This window comes from Microplitis mediator, chromosome 8 (genome assembly GCF_029852145.1).
Source record: "Microplitis mediator isolate UGA2020A chromosome 8, iyMicMedi2.1, whole genome shotgun sequence".
NCBI classification, from domain to species: Eukaryota; Metazoa; Arthropoda; class Insecta; order Hymenoptera; family Braconidae; genus Microplitis; species Microplitis mediator.
The window spans coordinates 6533733-6552115 of NC_079976.1; the positions used below are offsets into that span (position 1 = coordinate 6533733).

Here is an 18383-nt window from a genome sequence, read left to right on the forward strand (position 1 = left end):
AATTACGAGCTCCCTGTCCATATATTCACGCGAAATGATTTTTAAAAATTATGAACAGCTGATAATAAAATTTTCGCAAATATAATTTCACTGAGTCACAAACTGTTGTATGATTTACGTCAACTATACCAGAGATAACTTTTCGTATATTGTACCGAACTATAAAATATTCCCATGAAAACTATGTCACTATAACTATTAAATAATTTAATATTTTCACTATGTATTATATACATGAAATTATACACTGTAAAAAATTTTTTAGACCCGGTGTGGTGTAAAAATTTTTACACCGTCAATCGTGTAAGTGTGTAGTTTATCATAATTTTGCGTTAAGTAAAATAATCATAAAAATATTGAAATGTTTAAAATACTAGGTATTTAATATCTAAATAAAATTAATATAGTTATTGATCAAGTAGTTAAAATATTCAACATTATTTGTTGCTCATTAATTAAAATTATAACACGTAACACGGAATAGTGTAAAAAAAGTAGATTACACAGTGTCAAAATTACACTGAGAGAATTTCACACCGTTATTTTACACTACACGGCCGTGTAAAGTTCTCCAAGTCCATTTTTACACCGAAATTTTTTACAGTGTAATTTAGTGAGTTACTAAAACATTTCATAAATTAAAAACATGATATTTTAAGTTTAATTATTAATATCTGAAAGAATTATTTATTGAAATAATTATGTTTCTAATTAACAGCTGTTTCTATTAAATATAAATTTATTTAAGTATCAAAACTCTGGACCTGAGTGAATGCGAATTGAAATAAATCCGGATTCACTCCCGATTTTTTACAGTGTAAATAAAAAACTCAGATTGAAAATTATTAATTTGATGAAAGATCAAATATAAATATTATTTTCTGATTGACTTCGATCGAAATTTTTCTATATTGGGTCCAGTCGTAATCTTATCTGCGTAGGCACTTTCGATTGACCAATTGAATCTGATTGAGGTTCAATCGGAGTTTTTAATCAGGGACATTTCAAATTTATTTATGAGTTTATTCATTTACTTTTGTTTTTTTTTATTATTGAATAGATACATCATGTAAGAGCACACTTTGACTATGATCCAGAAGAAGATCCTTATATACCATGTCGTGAATTGGGTATAAGTTTTCAAAAAGGCGATGTGTTGCATGTAATATCGCAAGATGATTCTAATTGGTGGCAAGCTTATCGTGAAGGAGAGGAAGATCAAACTTTAGCAGGCTTGATACCTAGCAAAGCGTTTCAGCATCAGTAAGTCTTATTTATTATTTTAATATTAAATAAATTGTGGTTTGATTTTAACTGTTTTTTTTTTTTTTTTTTTTTAAGGCGTGAATCGATGAAACAAACGATTACTGGGGGGAAAACGACATTGCGTGGGTCTAAAAAATCAAGTACGTTGTTGTGTACACGTAAAAACCCAAAGAAAAAGAAAAAGAGGGCAAAGTTTGGCGGGAGTATAAATGATGATGGTTATCCTAGTTATTCAACGACGACAATTGATGGTAATTATTATTTTTTTTTTTTCAACAAATAAATTACAAAAAAACAAAAACTAAAAATATGCACATGTAGAAAATTTAAAAAACTATAAGTGCAATTTTTTCAAATATTTTTTTTTTCATAATTTATCGCTTAAAAAAAAGTCGAAAAATTATTAGACGTCGGCTTACTTCAGTATCATTTCAAAAAGTTCAATAAATGTTCATCTTTTTGGGCATATTGTAATTTTTTTTTATCCAAAAAAACAAGGATTTTTTGGCACATGAAATGTTTTTCATTATGAAATGAAAACAAAAATTTTTTTAGAACTAGAAAAAATTTCTTGGCTCAATAAATTTTTTCTTGCCTCAGGAAATTTTTGTTTTCAATTCATAATTCAAAAAATTTCTTGGCGTGAACAAAAATATTTTGCATCAAGAAATCATTTTTTTCTGTGGATATGAAAAGTTTTTAAAAATTTGAAATATTTGAATTATTCACGAAATTTGAATTATTCACGAAATTTAAATTATTTATCACTAATCAAAAGTGATAAAAATAATAAATTCAAATTCTCCCAAAAAAATTTATTAAAAAATTTTACTTGTCTACTGTTTTATGTAATTACTTCATCACTGCATATAATTATTTTAGCTCTCATCTAGAGTTTATACTGCTTTTACTCTAGATTGTTTAATTAAAATTTATAAGATTAATAATAATTTAATATAAATTTATAGATTATGATAGCGAAGAAGTGCTAACTTACGAAGAAGTAGCTCTTTATTACCCACGCGCAAGTCATAAAAGGCCAATAGTACTTATCGGACCGCCAAATATTGGGCGCCATGAACTAAGGCAACGTCTTATGCAAGACAGCGAACGTTTTGCTGCTGCTATACCCCGTAAGTAATAAATAAATAAATCAATCAATTAATTAATTACACTATTAATAAACTAATTGATTAATTAATTATTAAAACAAATAGATACAAGTAGACCACGGAAGGGTTCAGAAGTTGATGGTCAAGATTATCATTTCATAACACGGCAACAATTTGAAACTGATATTGTCGGCCGTAAATTTGTCGAACATGGGGAATATGAAAAAGCATATTATGGTACATCTATTGAAGCAATACGTAGTGTTGTTAATTCTGGTAAAATATGTGTATTAAATTTACATCCACAAAGTTTAAAAATATTACGTAATTCGGATTTAAAACCGTACGTAGTGTTTGTCGCGCCACCTAGCTTAGAAAAATTACGACAAAAGCGGATTAAAAATAACGAAAATTACAAAGAAGATGAACTTAAAGATATTATTGAAAAGGCACGCGATATGGAAGACAAATATGGACATTTATTTGATATGATTATTATTAACAATGATACCGATCGTGCTTACAATCAATTATTAACCGAAATAAATTCATTGGAAAGAGAACCTCAGTGGGTACCGGCTACCTGGGTTCAGTGATACACGATTGATATTAATTATAATAATGTTAAATAATTAATTAAGTAATTCATTATTATTTTAATTATTCACAAATATTATATTACTAACAATAGTATATATTAACTTTTTATTTTATTGATAGCTGCTGCTTAATGCCAAATTTTTTTAGAAACAAAAAATAATTAGGGATTATTTTATTTTAGAGATTAAAATTTAAAAAATTTTTTTAATTATTACAACTAATTTTATTTTTTTCAACGGCATTTTTACTTAATTAAATATTACTTTTTTTTTTTATAAGAAAGTATTTTAAAAAATAAAAATAATTGCTATTAATTAGAAATTTAATTTTATGGATTAAGTAGTCATTAATTTAAAAAAAATTTTTTTTTAAATTTAAAATATCAAAAACATAAAAAGAAGAATTCTAAATTTTAAAATTTTAAAAACAGATATTTAATATTTCAAATAATTTTTTACAATAAAAAAAATCCAAAAGAAATTATCAAAATAAAACCATATATAAATATAAATTTAAAAAATATATATATATAAATATATATAGATAGATAATATATATTATTTGAAAATCTTTTATTTCTGTCAACAATTTTTTATTAAAAATAACAAATAAGGGAATGGGGGCAAAATGGGTACCTGAGGTAAAATGGGCCTTAAAGATGAATTGGGCCCCTGTCGTAAGCTAGATGAGGTAAACTAGGCCTCGAGGTTAAATGGGTCCTGCAGGTAAAATGGGACCCGGGCAAAATAGACTCGAGGTAAATTGGGCCCCATGAATTTGAAAAAAAAAATTTTTTAATTTCATCAGTTCAAAAAATTTTTTGTTTCAATAATTTAATTAAAATTTTTAAAACCACTTGAGTCTGAATTAGTTCAATTATTTTTTAACAAAAATTAATATTTAACATAACAGACCCAATTTTGACACTTTATTATTTCATTTAACTTCCGGTATCATCTTTCCCTGATTAAAAAAAGCGATTAGAAGCGATTCAAAAATTTCAAATTTTTTCGTATCGAATTAGATCCTTATACGGTATTAAAAAGTATTTGAAAAGATTTGAAATTTCCAAATTCGAATACTTTTAAATCACCTCGGAAAGATATTAGAAAAAAAAAAAGATTCGAAGATGTTCAAAAATTTGAATTCTTTTAAATCATTTTAAATCTCCCGATGAACCCGAAATTAAATTATTATTTAGCAATTAAAAGTAATTTGAAAGTATTTGTTTTTTTATATTCTTTTTAATCGTTTCAAATTCGTTAGAGACAAGTGATTAAAAACGATTCGTACGATTTCGATTCTTCAAAACTTTAGGGATTCAAAGTATTTGAAATTATTTAAAAGTATTAAAAAAATTTTTTTTTGAATCCCTTTAAATCGATTTCTATAATCAGGATTTTTCTATACAAATATGACATTTCATAACGTTGCTAACTTTTACATTAGCCCATTTTACTCCACATTACAAATTTTTTATAACTGGTCCATATTCTCAAATACTTTTTCTAAAAAAAAGTTTAATTAGAAAAAAAAATACTCTTAAATTTTTTTGCGCTTCATTTTGCCGCCTTTCCCTTTTATATTTTTTTTGTTGAATGAATTTAAAATATATATAAAACCGAGTATCACAAAAACAAAACATATTTAAACGAAAACATAAACAAAAACATAAACAATCATAAGAAAATCGTCCAGAATTATATAAAAAATAAATCTGTGCCAATATAAAAAAAAAAAAAATAATAATGAGTTACAATAAATAAAATGGCAGTTAAATTTTCTGTCTTTGTATGAATAAAAAAAAATTAAAATAAAATAAAAATATCAAATTGAGTAAAAAAAATTATCAAGCGCGAATAGTCATGTGACTAGTGTATTAAAATAAAAATAAAACGACTAGAGTATTAAACGCTCACTATCACTTGAAATAAAAAATTGTGTATAATAAACTAATAAATAAATAAAATTTTAATCATAGAAAAAAAAATAAAAAATCGTAAAGTAGAATCGATGTTTAGGAAACGTATTTCGAAGACTTAAATAATTAAATGAGAACAAGACAAAATATATATATATATATATATACATATATATATGATAAAAAAAATGAAAAAAAAGTTTTGGCATTTATGATTGATATTATTTTAAATTATTGAATGATAATTAATTTTTTTTAAATTGTATTAATAATTTATAAATTATTGTAAAGCTTAAAAAATTGTTAATAACAAAACTAAACGTCCGTTGTTGTAAATAATTGTGCAATTGTATAGAAATAATAATAATTAATTATGAATGAGTGAGTGATCTTAAAAATAATTATTAAGAAAATAAATTTTTATTATTAAGTTTAACAAATAATGTAATTTTTTTTTATTGATTATTGTAATTATTATATTATACTTGTTTTATTAATTATTATTATTATTGATTATTAATTGATATTGTCATTAAATCATGATCATTAATCATTAATCATTTATTGTTATTCATGTTTACTTAATGTTAATTAAATAAAAAGTTAAAGAAAAAAGACTTCGATGTTTGGTTATTTAATTTAAATTAATTATTAGTAATATATATTATTTATAGGTATCATATTTATTGTAAGGTTCCAGGTTAGATTATTAATTTTTGTCTCAGTAAATTTTTGTTTTTAAATATTTGAAGGATAAATTATTGGAAATTGGAAAAAACCAAAAATCGTAGGTCAAAATAAATTGGCGGCAGAATATGATCGCAAATGTTTAAAAAATTGAAAAAAAAAAACACGCAGGTGTTGAAACAAACCTTAGTGGGGAAATAATATGCAGAAGGGTGTCCTAATACACTTGGAGATTTAATTTAAATTGCTCCAAGTGTATTACAGCTAAAAAACGTCACTTAACTGCTATTTCCCACCAGACGATGCCAGATGATTTTGCTCAGGAACTTGGAAGATATCAACATCAGCAATTCGCAACACTTTACACTAGCACTGAACACTCAACACTTAACGACACCACAGACACTTTGCACAATTTAAATTTTACAAACACTGGACATTTTAATTAAACAATGACTATGAGCAATAAGTTTTATGGATAATTCCACGAATTAACTGAAATACTGTTTCAATTCAAACGTAGAGAAGGATCTGGACTACTACTGCCATTGTCAAGGATACTGGCTGCCGCTAGTGGACCGTCAGTTGCTACAAAACAATCGAGTTTGCGATTCATTCTCCCACCCCCACTTTAGCAAAAATTTGAACGTTGAATAGAGCAACGCGCAGTAGCGCCATCTTGGCGCGATATTTCAAAATTGAAATTTAATAATTTCATTGAAATTTATTTGTGTCAATAAGTATGTTAATCAGACTAAAAAATATATTCAAAAATTTTTATTTTCATCATTTATTTAGGGTACATTTCGAAATATTTCTATCATATTCTGCCGCCATTTTATTTGGATTAACGATTTTCAATTTCGCTCTCATTTCTAATAAGTTATTTTTCGAATATCTAAATTTACCACGCAAGTAATAAGAATAATTAATAAATTATAAAAGAAAATAAAAAATTTCGAGTATACTTGTTAGTCTAATTAATATAATTATTGACACAAATAAATTTTAATGAAATTATTAAATTTCAATTTTTAAATTTCGCGCTAAGATGGCGCTACTGCGCGTTGCTCCATTCAATGTTCGAATTTTCGCTAAAGGGGGTGAGAGAATGAATCGCTAACTCGATTGCTTTGTAGCAACTGACGGTCCACAAGCGGCAGTCAGTATCATCGACAATGGCAGTAATAGTCCAGATCCTTCTTTACGTTTAAATTGAAACACAGTATTTCAGTTAACTCGCGGAATTATCCATAAAATTTATTGCTCATAGGAATTGATTAATTAAAATGTCCAGTGGTTGTAAAATTAAAATTGTGCAAAGTGTCTGTGATGTCGTTAAGTGTTGAGTATTTAGTGCTAGTGTAAAGTGTTGCGAATTGCTGATGCTGATATCTTCCAAGTTCCTGAGCAAAATCATCTGGCATCGTCTGGTGGGAAATAGCAGTTAAGTGACGTTTTTTTAGCTGCAATACACTTGGAACAATTTAAATTAAATCTCCAAGTGTATTAGGACACCCTTCTGCATATTATTTCCCCACCAAGGTTTGTTTAAACACCTGCGTGTTTTTTTTTAATTTTTTAAACATTTTGCGATCATATTCTGCCGCCATTTTATTTTGACCTACGATTTTTAGTTTTCTCTAATTCCTAATAATTTATTTTGTAAATATTTAAATTTACTGCGCAAGATCCTGGCAAAACTACAGCCTCGATCAAAATATAAATAATAAATTAATATATAAGCCTGTCCATTTCGCCCATAAAAAAATAAATAACAATTTCTGATACAAAAGTTTTTATCTTTCGCCTCGGGGCGCATTTATTTTTTTTCCTACTCCAAGTCTATTAACGTTTCCTTTTCTTTATATAAATTTCATACTCTAGTTACAATTAAGCTGTGATACCAACAAGTATTCAAATCGTTATTTAAGTGTGCCCATTAACGTTTCTAAATTTCAAATTCAAAAGAATATTTTCCATGTAAGTAAAAAAATTATTAATTCCGTCTAAAGGTAAAATTAAAAAAATTATATTTTCACTTCTCTAATCATGATTTATTTATTTTATGAACAGATAAAAAAAATCAAAGTAACTTTTACTTAAAATGGTGAAATCTACGCTTTCATTGCCCGTTCAAAATTTAATAAAATTAATATTTGACATTAAAATGCTGAAAGAGATTATGAAAAATTACGAACTGGATAGCAAAAATAAAAAACTTTTTGATAAAAAATTAAATAAATATCGTGGCCATAAGCAATTTTACGCATTTCACTACAAACATCGCTCGTCATTGCACCTCACCAATGAAGAAATTTTTAACGTAATGTACGAAATGATCCAAGAGTTATTTGACTCAAGTACTGATAAATGCAACTTTGTGCATAGAATGTACAGTCAAACTGAAAATTTACTAGACATTTGTTACAATAAATTACACTCAGCTATCGAAGCCATCAGCGTCAATACTGACATATTTAAAATAATTATCAGCTATATCAAAAATTCTCATTCGCGATTCCACGATCACTATACTATCAAAGTGAACAATATATTTTCTGTACAAAAACAAGATGACGATAACAAACACCTGAAAAATTATGATAATAAAATATTACTTTGGTATGGAACCGAAGTTCATAATATCGCAGCCATTTTGTCTAAAGGCTGGAATAACTCAGGATCAAATGGCCGCAGTTCTGATTTAGATAACGGGATTAAATTCACAAATATTGTGTCCAAGGCTGCTAACAATTGCGGTACTTATGGTAAAAATAAAAATGGTATCTTGTTATTGTGTGAAGTTGCCCTAGGCAATGTAATGGAATGCCACCAAACTGATAACGATAACCGGAAATTGATTGTTGGTAAAAATTCAATTTTAAGAAGAGGATTTTTATCGCCGGATAATAATATTGTTGAAAAAATAGACCGTGATGTTAAAGTTCCTTGTGGGCCGCTTGTTGAAAATTTTAATAGGACAGATTTACGTCATGATGAATTTTTTGTTTATAATTTTGATCGAATTAAAATTCGCTATATTGTAACGGTTAAATTCGAATACTGCACGCGGTAATAAAGACAATATTATGACTCAAAATTAAAAGTAATTGCTTTTGTTAATAAATTATTATTTCATATTATATAATATAAATATATAAATTTGTTTTTTCAGTTAATCCTTATCACTGAATTTTTTAACAAGTTCGATAACGTGATCATAAACTAATTTCTTAGCGTCTTTGGCCCATATAAAGTCCATGTGGGTAAAATCCGGATATTTCACTTTATATTTGTCGGCTATATTTGGCAATAATTTAGATAGAGCTTCTACATCCTGGTAGAAAATAATTATCAACGATAAATTTTACGAAAAGTATTCAATAATCCTGTACGGAAAGATTGGAACCCAAATGGTTACTGTTCTGCATCCGACTCAGTACGGTGCTGGAAAAAAATGCTCGATTGTGGTGCAGCGCCATACTAATTACTGTGTGGAACCTGATTGAGTCGTGTGCCTATATCACTTAGTCAGGTCCCGCACAGTAATCAGTGTGGTGCTGCACCACAATCGAGCATTTTTTTCCAGCACCGTACTGAGTCGGGTACAGAACAGTGACCAGTCGGGTTCCAATCTTTCCCTGTGATTAAAAATTCTGATCGGATTCAATTGGTCAATGAGAAGGCGTTCGAAGCGCCCTCGGGCTTCGATTGATTTTGATCAAAGATTTTAATCAGGATATTAATAGCCGCTCTGGCGAATCTGAATTACGGAAAATCACAGTAATTTACCGCATTTTTTACCGTAATTTTCGGCATGTTATGGTTATTTGTGGCAATTTATTAAGGCGTGCGGTAATTTACGGTTTTGCGGCAATTTACCGTAATTTCCGGAATTTTTACCGTAAGTACCATATACTTTTTTATTTTTACAATCTTACAGCGTAATACTTCACTTTATGGTAAAATACTATAGGCTTGCCGCAAAAAAGCGGTAAAAATACTGCACTTTTGCCGTAAAATACCGTAATTCAGATTCATCAAGGCAATGCTATGTATTTACCTTTTGATCTGTAGCAAAATCAGCGTCAGAATATATTAAAGCAACTGGAGAAGTAACTCTCGATAAATTATACTCTGGTGATTTTGGCGAATTATAAATTTCCAAATTTTTATTTTTACCGTAATCATATTTAGCAAAACGTTTTGATGTTATTCCTTGTGTAAAATGAAATAAATTTTTAGATGATGTTCCTGCTGGGAAATGTGATAAAACTAGTGGAAAAATACTCTGAAAAAATAAATAAAAATAATTAGTTATTATCTGAATAACAATTATGAATGTTGCTAATTAGTTATAATTACATTATTAAACTGATTATCAGCTGCGAGAATGGTAAAATATATATTACGACAAAAAGCCATTTGAATTTTTGACAGTTTACATCCAAGTGAGTTCATAAATTTATATAGTGGACTTTGAACTCCAAAAGAATTAAAAATTCCTAATTTACGGTAAAGCTAAAAAATATAATTATCATTAAATTTATTTTGTTACAATAATTTGTTAAAAAAATTACTTACTCTTCCGAACATCGTCAAGAAAGGGCCGATAATTCTTACTCTTATATTGATGTGTTCCAAAAATGCAACCGGCGCAAGGCAAATTAACGCTTTTACATTTTTAGCCATTTCTGGACGTTCAGATTCCATTATAAAACTAATCATCGTTCCTTGTGAATGACCAATAATAATCACAGTATCATTTGTTATGTTTTTAATATAATTAATCGTTGCAGGTAAATCATAAATACCCATTTCATTAAAGCTAAAAGTACAAGGTGCTTAGTAGTTCGTACTTCATTTCTTTGGATACTGCCCAGCATAGTAACCTATATAGCTACTGTTGTAGAATTTACTCACAATCGTACTACGCAGGTCTTATTATAGGTTACTCTTGTGAGACATGCGTATTGTCATCCCAACAAGAGAATGCACCTCGGGTGTCGTCGGTTTTTACTCCCACTCTGGATGTTTTATGTGTTAAATGTTCTCCCACTTTTCTGTGGGCATGCTCAGTTCATAAATGTCCGGTGGTGGGGACAATTTCCGAGGTGTATTCTCTTACTGGGACCATTTTAGTACGATTGTGAGTGAGTTTTAGGACGGTGCTAGTTACAGTTTAAGGGCGAATATACCCTCCAAAAAAGCTGAGTATATACAGAGGGTTCTAATAGATGTGTCATTTACAAGATGGCAGCTTCTGTGTACTGAATTTACAGATTTCGCCGAAATAATCCCGGTTGATTTTTACCATGTAACATAAGAATTATCTCTATGGTAACATGGTGAAATTTTTTAAGCTAGGATTGGAAAAATTTTTATTTTTTTCTCCATGTAGCAGAAAAAACTCTGAAAAGTACCTAATAAAAAAGGAACAGGCGCCTGTAACTTTTTTTAACTTTCCGTTATGAAAATGAAAATTTTTGAAAAAAGAGAAGTTATTGGTTTGGGTCCAATTTTTAAAAATCGAGTTGTCATCGGATCTTGACGTTTTTAGATCCTAGGATGCTGTTATTCTGACTATTTCAGGATGGACGTCCGTGTGTGTGGAAACTAATTTTTGTTCAGGATATCTTTGGAACAAATCAACCGATTTGAACAAACTTGGCGGCAATAGAAAGGGCTCATCAAGAGTTAAAGCTGATTAGATTTTAAAGTCGATGGGTAGAGTAATTTCCAAATAATTCGAAAAATAAAAAAGAAGTTTATTTGTGGTTTTTTTTGCATAATTCAAAATTCACGCGACCGATTTGTTTCAAAATTGAATCAAATTTAAGTCTGAAGAAGCCTCATTGGTTGTCGTAAAGTACGTGCAAATCGGTTAGTTTACTCCCAAGACATCGTCGGACAAAAATTACCTTTTTTCAGTGAAATATACTTTTTTCGGTCCAAATATTTTTTGAGCACGCAGATTTTAAAAATTTACAAATAATTACAAGTTTTTCAAATTTTTTCTGTTGGGAATAACCCCACACAATATAAACAATTTCTTTCTTTATGATGTCCTTCATTAGAAAAAACCCAAAAAGGGAAAATTTCTATTTTGTTTTCTTCGTTCACTATAGAAAGTAACAATCACATAGTTCTATTTCGACTGATCCCACGACAACTGATCTTGCCTATTGTTTTGATAGTGTACATAAAAGGGTCAGTTATGGGATGAGATTGCTGGGTTGTTAATTTTTCACCCCATTATGGAAACCCTAATATATATAGTTTTCATCTATGACGATAATTAATAGATTAATATTTAAAAACAAAATAAATATTATTTTACCTAAAATCCCAAAATTCATAATCATTCGTTGTCAAATTAACGTGTGACATCCCATGAGTATTTCCTCTAGAATTTCCCATCCAAACATCATACCCTCGATCGGCTAACAAATATGCTAAGCAATAATTTTATAAATTAAGTACGCAAAATATATATTAAATAATTAATTACTAATTATTCATTACTTATTACTTATTACCTAATGACTTATTTTTCCCTAAAATAATCCACATTGTCGAGTCTAACAATAGCCCATGCATCAATAATACCGGAATTGAATTTAATTTACCCGGAATACGGTCAACACTCAGGATAAATCCATCTTCAGTTGTAATATTATGAGTTTCTCCATTATACCCGTCACGTTCCAATATTTTATTCTACAAATAAATAGATAAGAAATATATGTGTTAATATTTAAAACCATAAATTTATGTAAGAATAATAAAGTCAATCACTGTTGGCCATGACTCGAAAATATCGCTCGTGGAGTAGGTGACGGACGTTATTAAAATTGCAATAATATGTAAAAACACGCATGTCATTTTAAATTAACTGATTACGTGAACGCTTTAAACAATACTGGGTATTCTAGTTTACTCGTTAAATGCTCCGGTGCAATGGGAGTTATGTTAATTACTTTAAGTTGATTAACAAAAAGTAATTGATCATTAAGCTTATCTACAAGGAAAATAACTTATAATCATAGTACATAAATTTAAAAAAATATATATTAGCAGGCCCAAATGCTAAAAAAAAATAATTAAGTTCCTTATTAAACTTTTCATACGATATTTGACGGCTCGAGTCGAATTTTTATAAAAATGGATCAGAAAATTTATTTTCATGGTGAATATGAAATTTTATTTTTTGATTTTATGGCAAACTGATGACCCCATTGTAGTAATAGAATTCACTAGCTTATTCTGTAATGAATTCGTCACAAATTTAAGACTTGTCAATTATATTTTCATAATACCAGCATCAAAACTTAGTTTCAGTGTTTCTACATCCTTTTGCTTACAAGTAATTTCAGTAGACGATTAATTTCATTTACGTAAATAACAGTTGTTACTTTGTGATTAAGTTTTATAAAAATTAGTGTGAATAATGAATAGTATTTATAGTTTCTGCTAAATTATAAATTGCAAATGACAATTTACGCTTACGCTAATAGTTGATTGCACCATTGGTCTTAAATTAACTTATTTCTGACTGGCTGCTGACAATGAAACTAAGTTCCAATGCAGGTAATCATGAAAAATATTGTGTGTAACTCAGGATAAAACACGATGTCAGACTGCGGGTGATGTCAGCCAACTTTACTCTGGTCAGAAATTGTTTTGTTTCAGCCCTTGTGACACAATATACTATTTGAAAGTGAAAATAATCGACAGCTTTTATCTGAATGAAAATAAAATTTATCTTAATTATAATAATTGCGATTGTGAAAATTTGATTTGCCCAAAATTTGCGGCTGGTATTTTGGACCGCAAAATGAAAAGCAAACGTTCGCTGAGAAATCTCAGTTATCTGGGAACGAGTGACAGGATGAAAAATAAATACACGAACGGGTGTAATGTTAGCCCTCTTTTTTGGCTCAGGTGGACTTCACCCTAGCCTGTATTTATTTTATTTCATCCCTTGTCACTTAATTTACTATTAAAATTGAATATTTTTTTTACAAATATTTTTGTTTTTTCAAATAAGTTTCGAAAATGAATTTTAAATTATAAACTTAAGAAAAAGTTGTCACGATAAAGATATCAGTGAATTAACATAAATTATCTATTCAATTGAAATTCAAAAATTCAAACTTTTACCGCGCCTTAGTCAAGTGGTTGATAAGTAGTCTGCGCATGAGCGCTACCATAAATGAAATGCGCATGTGCACTTTTGTTATGACATTAATTCTAACCAAGAAAAAAAAAATAACAAACATTTGTGACATGAAAAATACTGAAAATGTATTAAATAAATAAGTTATTATAAATATTATTGATAATTAATTAATAATCATTTTTTATTTCAATAATAATATCGTATAACATACAAGTAATTGTAATTATCAAATGTAAGTAAAAGTAGTATATAAACAATAAATATTTATTATACTTATAACCTATATATATTATGAAACTGAAGTTAGCAGACGTCTAATAATTTTTTGATTTTTTTTTAGACGATAAACCAGAAGAAAAAAAATTTTTTAAAAAATTGCACCTGTAGTTTTTTAAATTTTCTACATGTGCATATTTTTATTTTTTTTTTATCTTCAAATTTAATTGTTCAAAAAAAAATCCAAAAATTTTGAATTGTCTGCTAACTTCAGGATCATTATATATTTAGTAATTGAAAAAAAAATAATTGTATGACATAAATTAAAATTATTGTTAAAAATAATTACAATAATTTTTTTTTAGTCATATGTCACGAAACGTAAGTTATAAAAATTATGATTCTGAAGTTAGCCAACGTCCAATAATTTTTGGATTTTTTTAAAACAATAAAATATTGAAAAAAAAATATTGGAAAAAATTGCACCTACAGTCTATCAAATTTTTTACATGTGCATATTTTTATTTTTATTTTTATTTTTTTTTTTAAATTAAGTCGTTCAAACAAAAATTTCAAAATTTTGAACTGTCTGCTAACTTCAGGATCTTTAAAAATTTGCACGATTCTGAAACTGACAGTCAACAATTTTTGGATTTTTTCAACAAATCAATTGCGAAAAAAAAAAAAAAAAAATATGCACATGTTGGAAATTCAAAAAACTGTAGGTGCAATTTTTTCAAATATTTTTTTTATAATTTATTGTTTTGAAAAAAAATCCAAAAATTATTAGACGTCAGCTAACTTCAGTATTATAAATTTACTTAATTATTTTATTTAATTTCTCGTATTTCATAATTCCCATTCATAAATTAAAAATTTTTTTTTTAATTATTTTTAAATTTGGAGAAAAACTTGATAAGTTAAGCGAAATATTAAATTATTATTATAAATTTTGTCTAAAATTGCAACTAGATCCCTAGTTGTGTATAAGAAATTATCTTTTAGGGTACAGTAAAAAAATAAAAAAAAATGACCGAATATTATTAATAATAATAATAATAATTTTAACAACGAAATTTATTTATCAATTTTATATTTTCCAGATAATAATGATGAGTAAAAAAATAACATTTGGAAAAATAAGTCTGAGTAAAAAAATAGCTGATGATGCTCCTCCAGAAGAATCATCATCATCAGCAGCATCATCATCAGGTTTCGGTGTTTTTGGTAAACAAGAGTCCAAGATAACGGAAATGAAAGAAATTAGGGCAGAAGATGAAGAAGAAAGTGAACAACTAAAAAAAGTAATGGGTATGAGCGGATTCGGTAAAAAAGCTAAATCATTTGATGTCAAAGAAATGATGGAGAACATCAGCAAGACAATCTCCAAGAAGCCTAAGCCAGAAGAGGACCCGGTTCTACCTGCACCTGAATCAAGTGACCCCGAGTCAGCTGATGATGACGAAGATGTAATCGGACCCCTTCCACCAGAACCTCCACAAACATCAGTGAAAAAACTCCCAACTGAATCATCAGGCTCCGAAGACTACAGTTCTGACTCCGAGTCCGAAGATTCTTCAATCATTGACAAAATTCCTTGTACCCACGAAGTGTCAATGACTCACGGGGTGAAAGCGATCACCGCAATAGCAGCAGATCCATCTGGAGCTCGTCTGGCATCCGGATCCGTGGACTACGACGTAAGTTTTTGGGATTTTTCCGGCATGGACTCGTCTCTCCGTAGCTTCCGTACTCTCCAGCCGTTTGAGAATCATCCAATAAAATGTCTCCAGTATTCAATGACCGGCGACGTGATACTCGTAGTATCCGGAGCAGCCCAAGCGAAAGTACTCGACCGTGATGGTTTCGAAAAATGCGAGACTGTAAAAGGGGATCAGTATATCGCGGACATGGCTCGCACTAAAGGACACACTGCGGGTCTCAATTGCGGTGCCTGGCATCCGTTTACCAAAGAAGAATATTTAACTTGTTCACAAGACAGCACTTGTCGCATTTGGATCCTGTATCGTCCAAGGGGACACAAACATCTTATCAAATGCCGTGCATCAAACGGCGTTAAAACAATTCCCACAACTTGTTCTTACAGTCGCGAGGGCAGTGTCGTTGCCTGCGGATGCATCGACGGCTCAATTCAGATGTGGGATCATCGTAAAAATTTTATAAATCCTTCATTAATTTTACGCGACGCCCATACCAGTGGATCGGAAATATCCAGCATTAGTTTTTCTTACATCGGTAATAATTTAGCGACACGGTCTTGCGATGACACACTAAAACTTTGGGACTTGCGAGCTTTCAAGAAACCAATTCACCTGGCAGATAATTTATTTTCACGATACGACACCACTGACTGCATGTTTAGTCCCGATGACTCGATGATTATAACAGGAGAGTCTTTGGCTAAGGGACAGACGTACGGTCGGGTTTTATTTTATGACACTAAAAATTTCCAGCTGGTCAATGAAATAAAAGTAACTAATTCTCATGTTATCAAAACACTTTGGCATCCAAAACTGAACCAGATATTTGTTGGTTGTGGTAACGGAGTTGTCAAGACATATTACGATGCTAAGAAAAGTTTGCGAGGAGCTAAATTGTGTGTAGTCAAGACAAGACACAAGAAGAATCATATCGAAATGATGTCGACCCAGCAAATTATTACCCCGCATGCTCTGCCGCTCTTTAGACAAGACCGTCCCAAGTCGGTGAGGAAACAGATGGAGAAAGACAGGATGGACCCGGTCAAGTCAAGACGACCTGACTTGCCGATAACTTCTGGTCAGGGAGGACGTGTCGCTTCTTCGGGAGGTACTCTGAGTTCGTTTGTTATAAGAAATTTGGGACTGAGTAAGAGAATTGAAGATGATCAGGATCCAAGGGAAGCTATTTTGAAGTATGCTAAAGAAGCTGAAGAAAATCCTTATTGGATTGCGCCTGCGTACAAAAAGACACAACCGAAAACTATTTTTGCTGATGGGGAAAATGATGACGAACCTCCGGAAAAAAAAAGTAAAACTTAATTTTTTTGTAATATATTTTGAATTATAAATTTTAAGGATTAGATTTTAAGTAAAAAAATTGTAATTTTAATTTATTAATAATAAATGTAAATAAAATAAAAATTAATGAAATGAATATTGAATTTTTTTTTTTACATAAATTTAAATGGAGTTTGTAGAAGTCATTAAAAAATAATTATCGAGTTGATGTTAAATCACTTAAGTTGTGACTAAAAATAATTATATTTTAAAGGGTTGTAAGGGATAAAAATAAATAAATGTGACAAACATATGTCACATATTTATTTTTAGTGTCAGGTCTAAAAAATATCGGAGATGTAATAATCATTTATTTTTTAAATTTGAATTTGAAAAAATTTTCTTTAGTAATTTTGTAAAATCATATCAAGATTTTTTAGCGCAAAATTTATAGATATATTTATAGTTATTCATAAAACTTGAGACATTGAATAGAAACATCTGAAACTATGAAAAGGTAGAAACTAAAGTCAAGATCTTTTCATTGATACTAAGGGCCGGTTTTTCAAATCGGGTTTATTTTTATCCAGATTTAAATTATGTATACATTAGTAATATATAGATATACCAGAAATAATAACTTAAGCCCAGATTAAAAATAAGTCCGGTATGAAAAACTGGCCCTAAATTAAATTCGTTTAATTTTTTTTATCATATAGACATTCCATGGAGTAAATTTTTTTTATTCTCATCTCTTAATATTACGGATATTAGATATATTCGATAGAATAATTAAGGGCCAGTTTTTCAAACCGGGCTTATTTTTATTCAGGTTTAAATTTATATTGCTAGTATATCTATATTAGGGTGGTCGTTAAAAATTAAATTTTCTTAGACGCCCCATAAAAAGCTTTTTTTTAATGAAAAAATACGTGGAGAATTTGGTTTTTTCATTTTAAGTATAAAGAACACGTGCCGAAGGGCGATCAAAGTTCATTTGCAATGAATCGCGGTTTTTTTCAAATATCTCATGAAATATGCAGATTAAAGGAAAAAACCATGGGAACAATTTTGTAGCAAATTAGATTCTTGACAAAAAAGGCCATGTTCATTTTTTTTATAAAATGTGTATTTATGAAGATATTTTAAAAAAACTTTTTTCGATCTTATCAATCGGGTATTTTAAGGATAACGAATGTTAAAAGTAACGTTTTTTCTTAAATATAGACAACTTCGTAACTCGTAACATATCAATTATTAATGCTTGTTACAGTTTCTATATACTTAGAAAAATGTTATTTTCAAAATTTGTAATCCTTAAAACGTCTGAAAAAATTTCATTTTTAACAACCACTCTAATCTATATACATTAATAATATATAGATATACCAGATCTT

At 28.9% G+C, this 18383-nt stretch overlaps 4 protein-coding genes across 10 annotated transcripts in view; 3 read left to right on the forward strand and 1 right to left on the reverse strand.

Moving 5' to 3' along the window:
* LOC130674055 (probable serine/threonine-protein kinase ndrD) overlaps positions 1-5046 on the forward strand; it is a 30731-nt gene extending 25685 nt beyond the window's left edge. For all 7 annotated transcript variants that reach the window (XM_057479344.1, XM_057479345.1, XM_057479349.1 and 4 more), the window contains 4 exons: positions 1061-1263; positions 1342-1517; positions 2235-2399; positions 2484-5046. In XM_057479344.1, the coding sequence (XP_057335327.1) occupies positions 1061-1263; positions 1342-1517; positions 2235-2399; positions 2484-2974 (1035 nt within the window). In that variant the 3' untranslated portion in view covers positions 2975-5046. The remainder of the gene's footprint in view (positions 1-1060; positions 1264-1341; positions 1518-2234; positions 2400-2483) is intronic.
* A 2494-nt stretch (positions 5047-7540) lies between these two features.
* On the forward strand, positions 7541-8665 carry LOC130673545 (poly [ADP-ribose] polymerase 1-like). The gene is made up of 2 exons (XM_057478581.1): positions 7541-7569; positions 7663-8665. Exon 2 carries the CDS (start codon positions 7694-7696, stop codon positions 8663-8665), a length of 972 nt encoding a protein of 323 aa, XP_057334564.1. The 5' UTR covers positions 7541-7569; positions 7663-7693.
* On the reverse strand, positions 8645-12524 carry LOC130673544 (lipase 1-like). Its single transcript, XM_057478579.1, has 7 exons — positions 12388-12524; positions 12129-12309; positions 11930-12044; positions 10174-10417; positions 9955-10110; positions 9653-9880; positions 8645-8926 (listed from the first exon to the last, which is right to left on the reverse strand). The coding sequence occupies exons 1-7, from the start codon at positions 12472-12474 to the stop codon at positions 8765-8767; spliced, it is 1173 nt and encodes a 390-aa protein (XP_057334562.1). The 5' UTR covers positions 12475-12524; the 3' UTR covers positions 8645-8764.
* Positions 12525-13856: 1332 nt separating this feature from the next.
* Positions 13857-17277, forward strand: LOC130673276 (gastrulation defective protein 1 homolog). Its single transcript, XM_057478245.1, has 2 exons — positions 13857-14003; positions 15091-17277. The coding sequence occupies exon 2, from the start codon at positions 15097-15099 to the stop codon at positions 17026-17028; it is 1932 nt and encodes a 643-aa protein (XP_057334228.1). The 5' UTR covers positions 13857-14003; positions 15091-15096; the 3' UTR covers positions 17029-17277.
* Positions 17278-18383: the final 1106 nt, after the last annotated feature.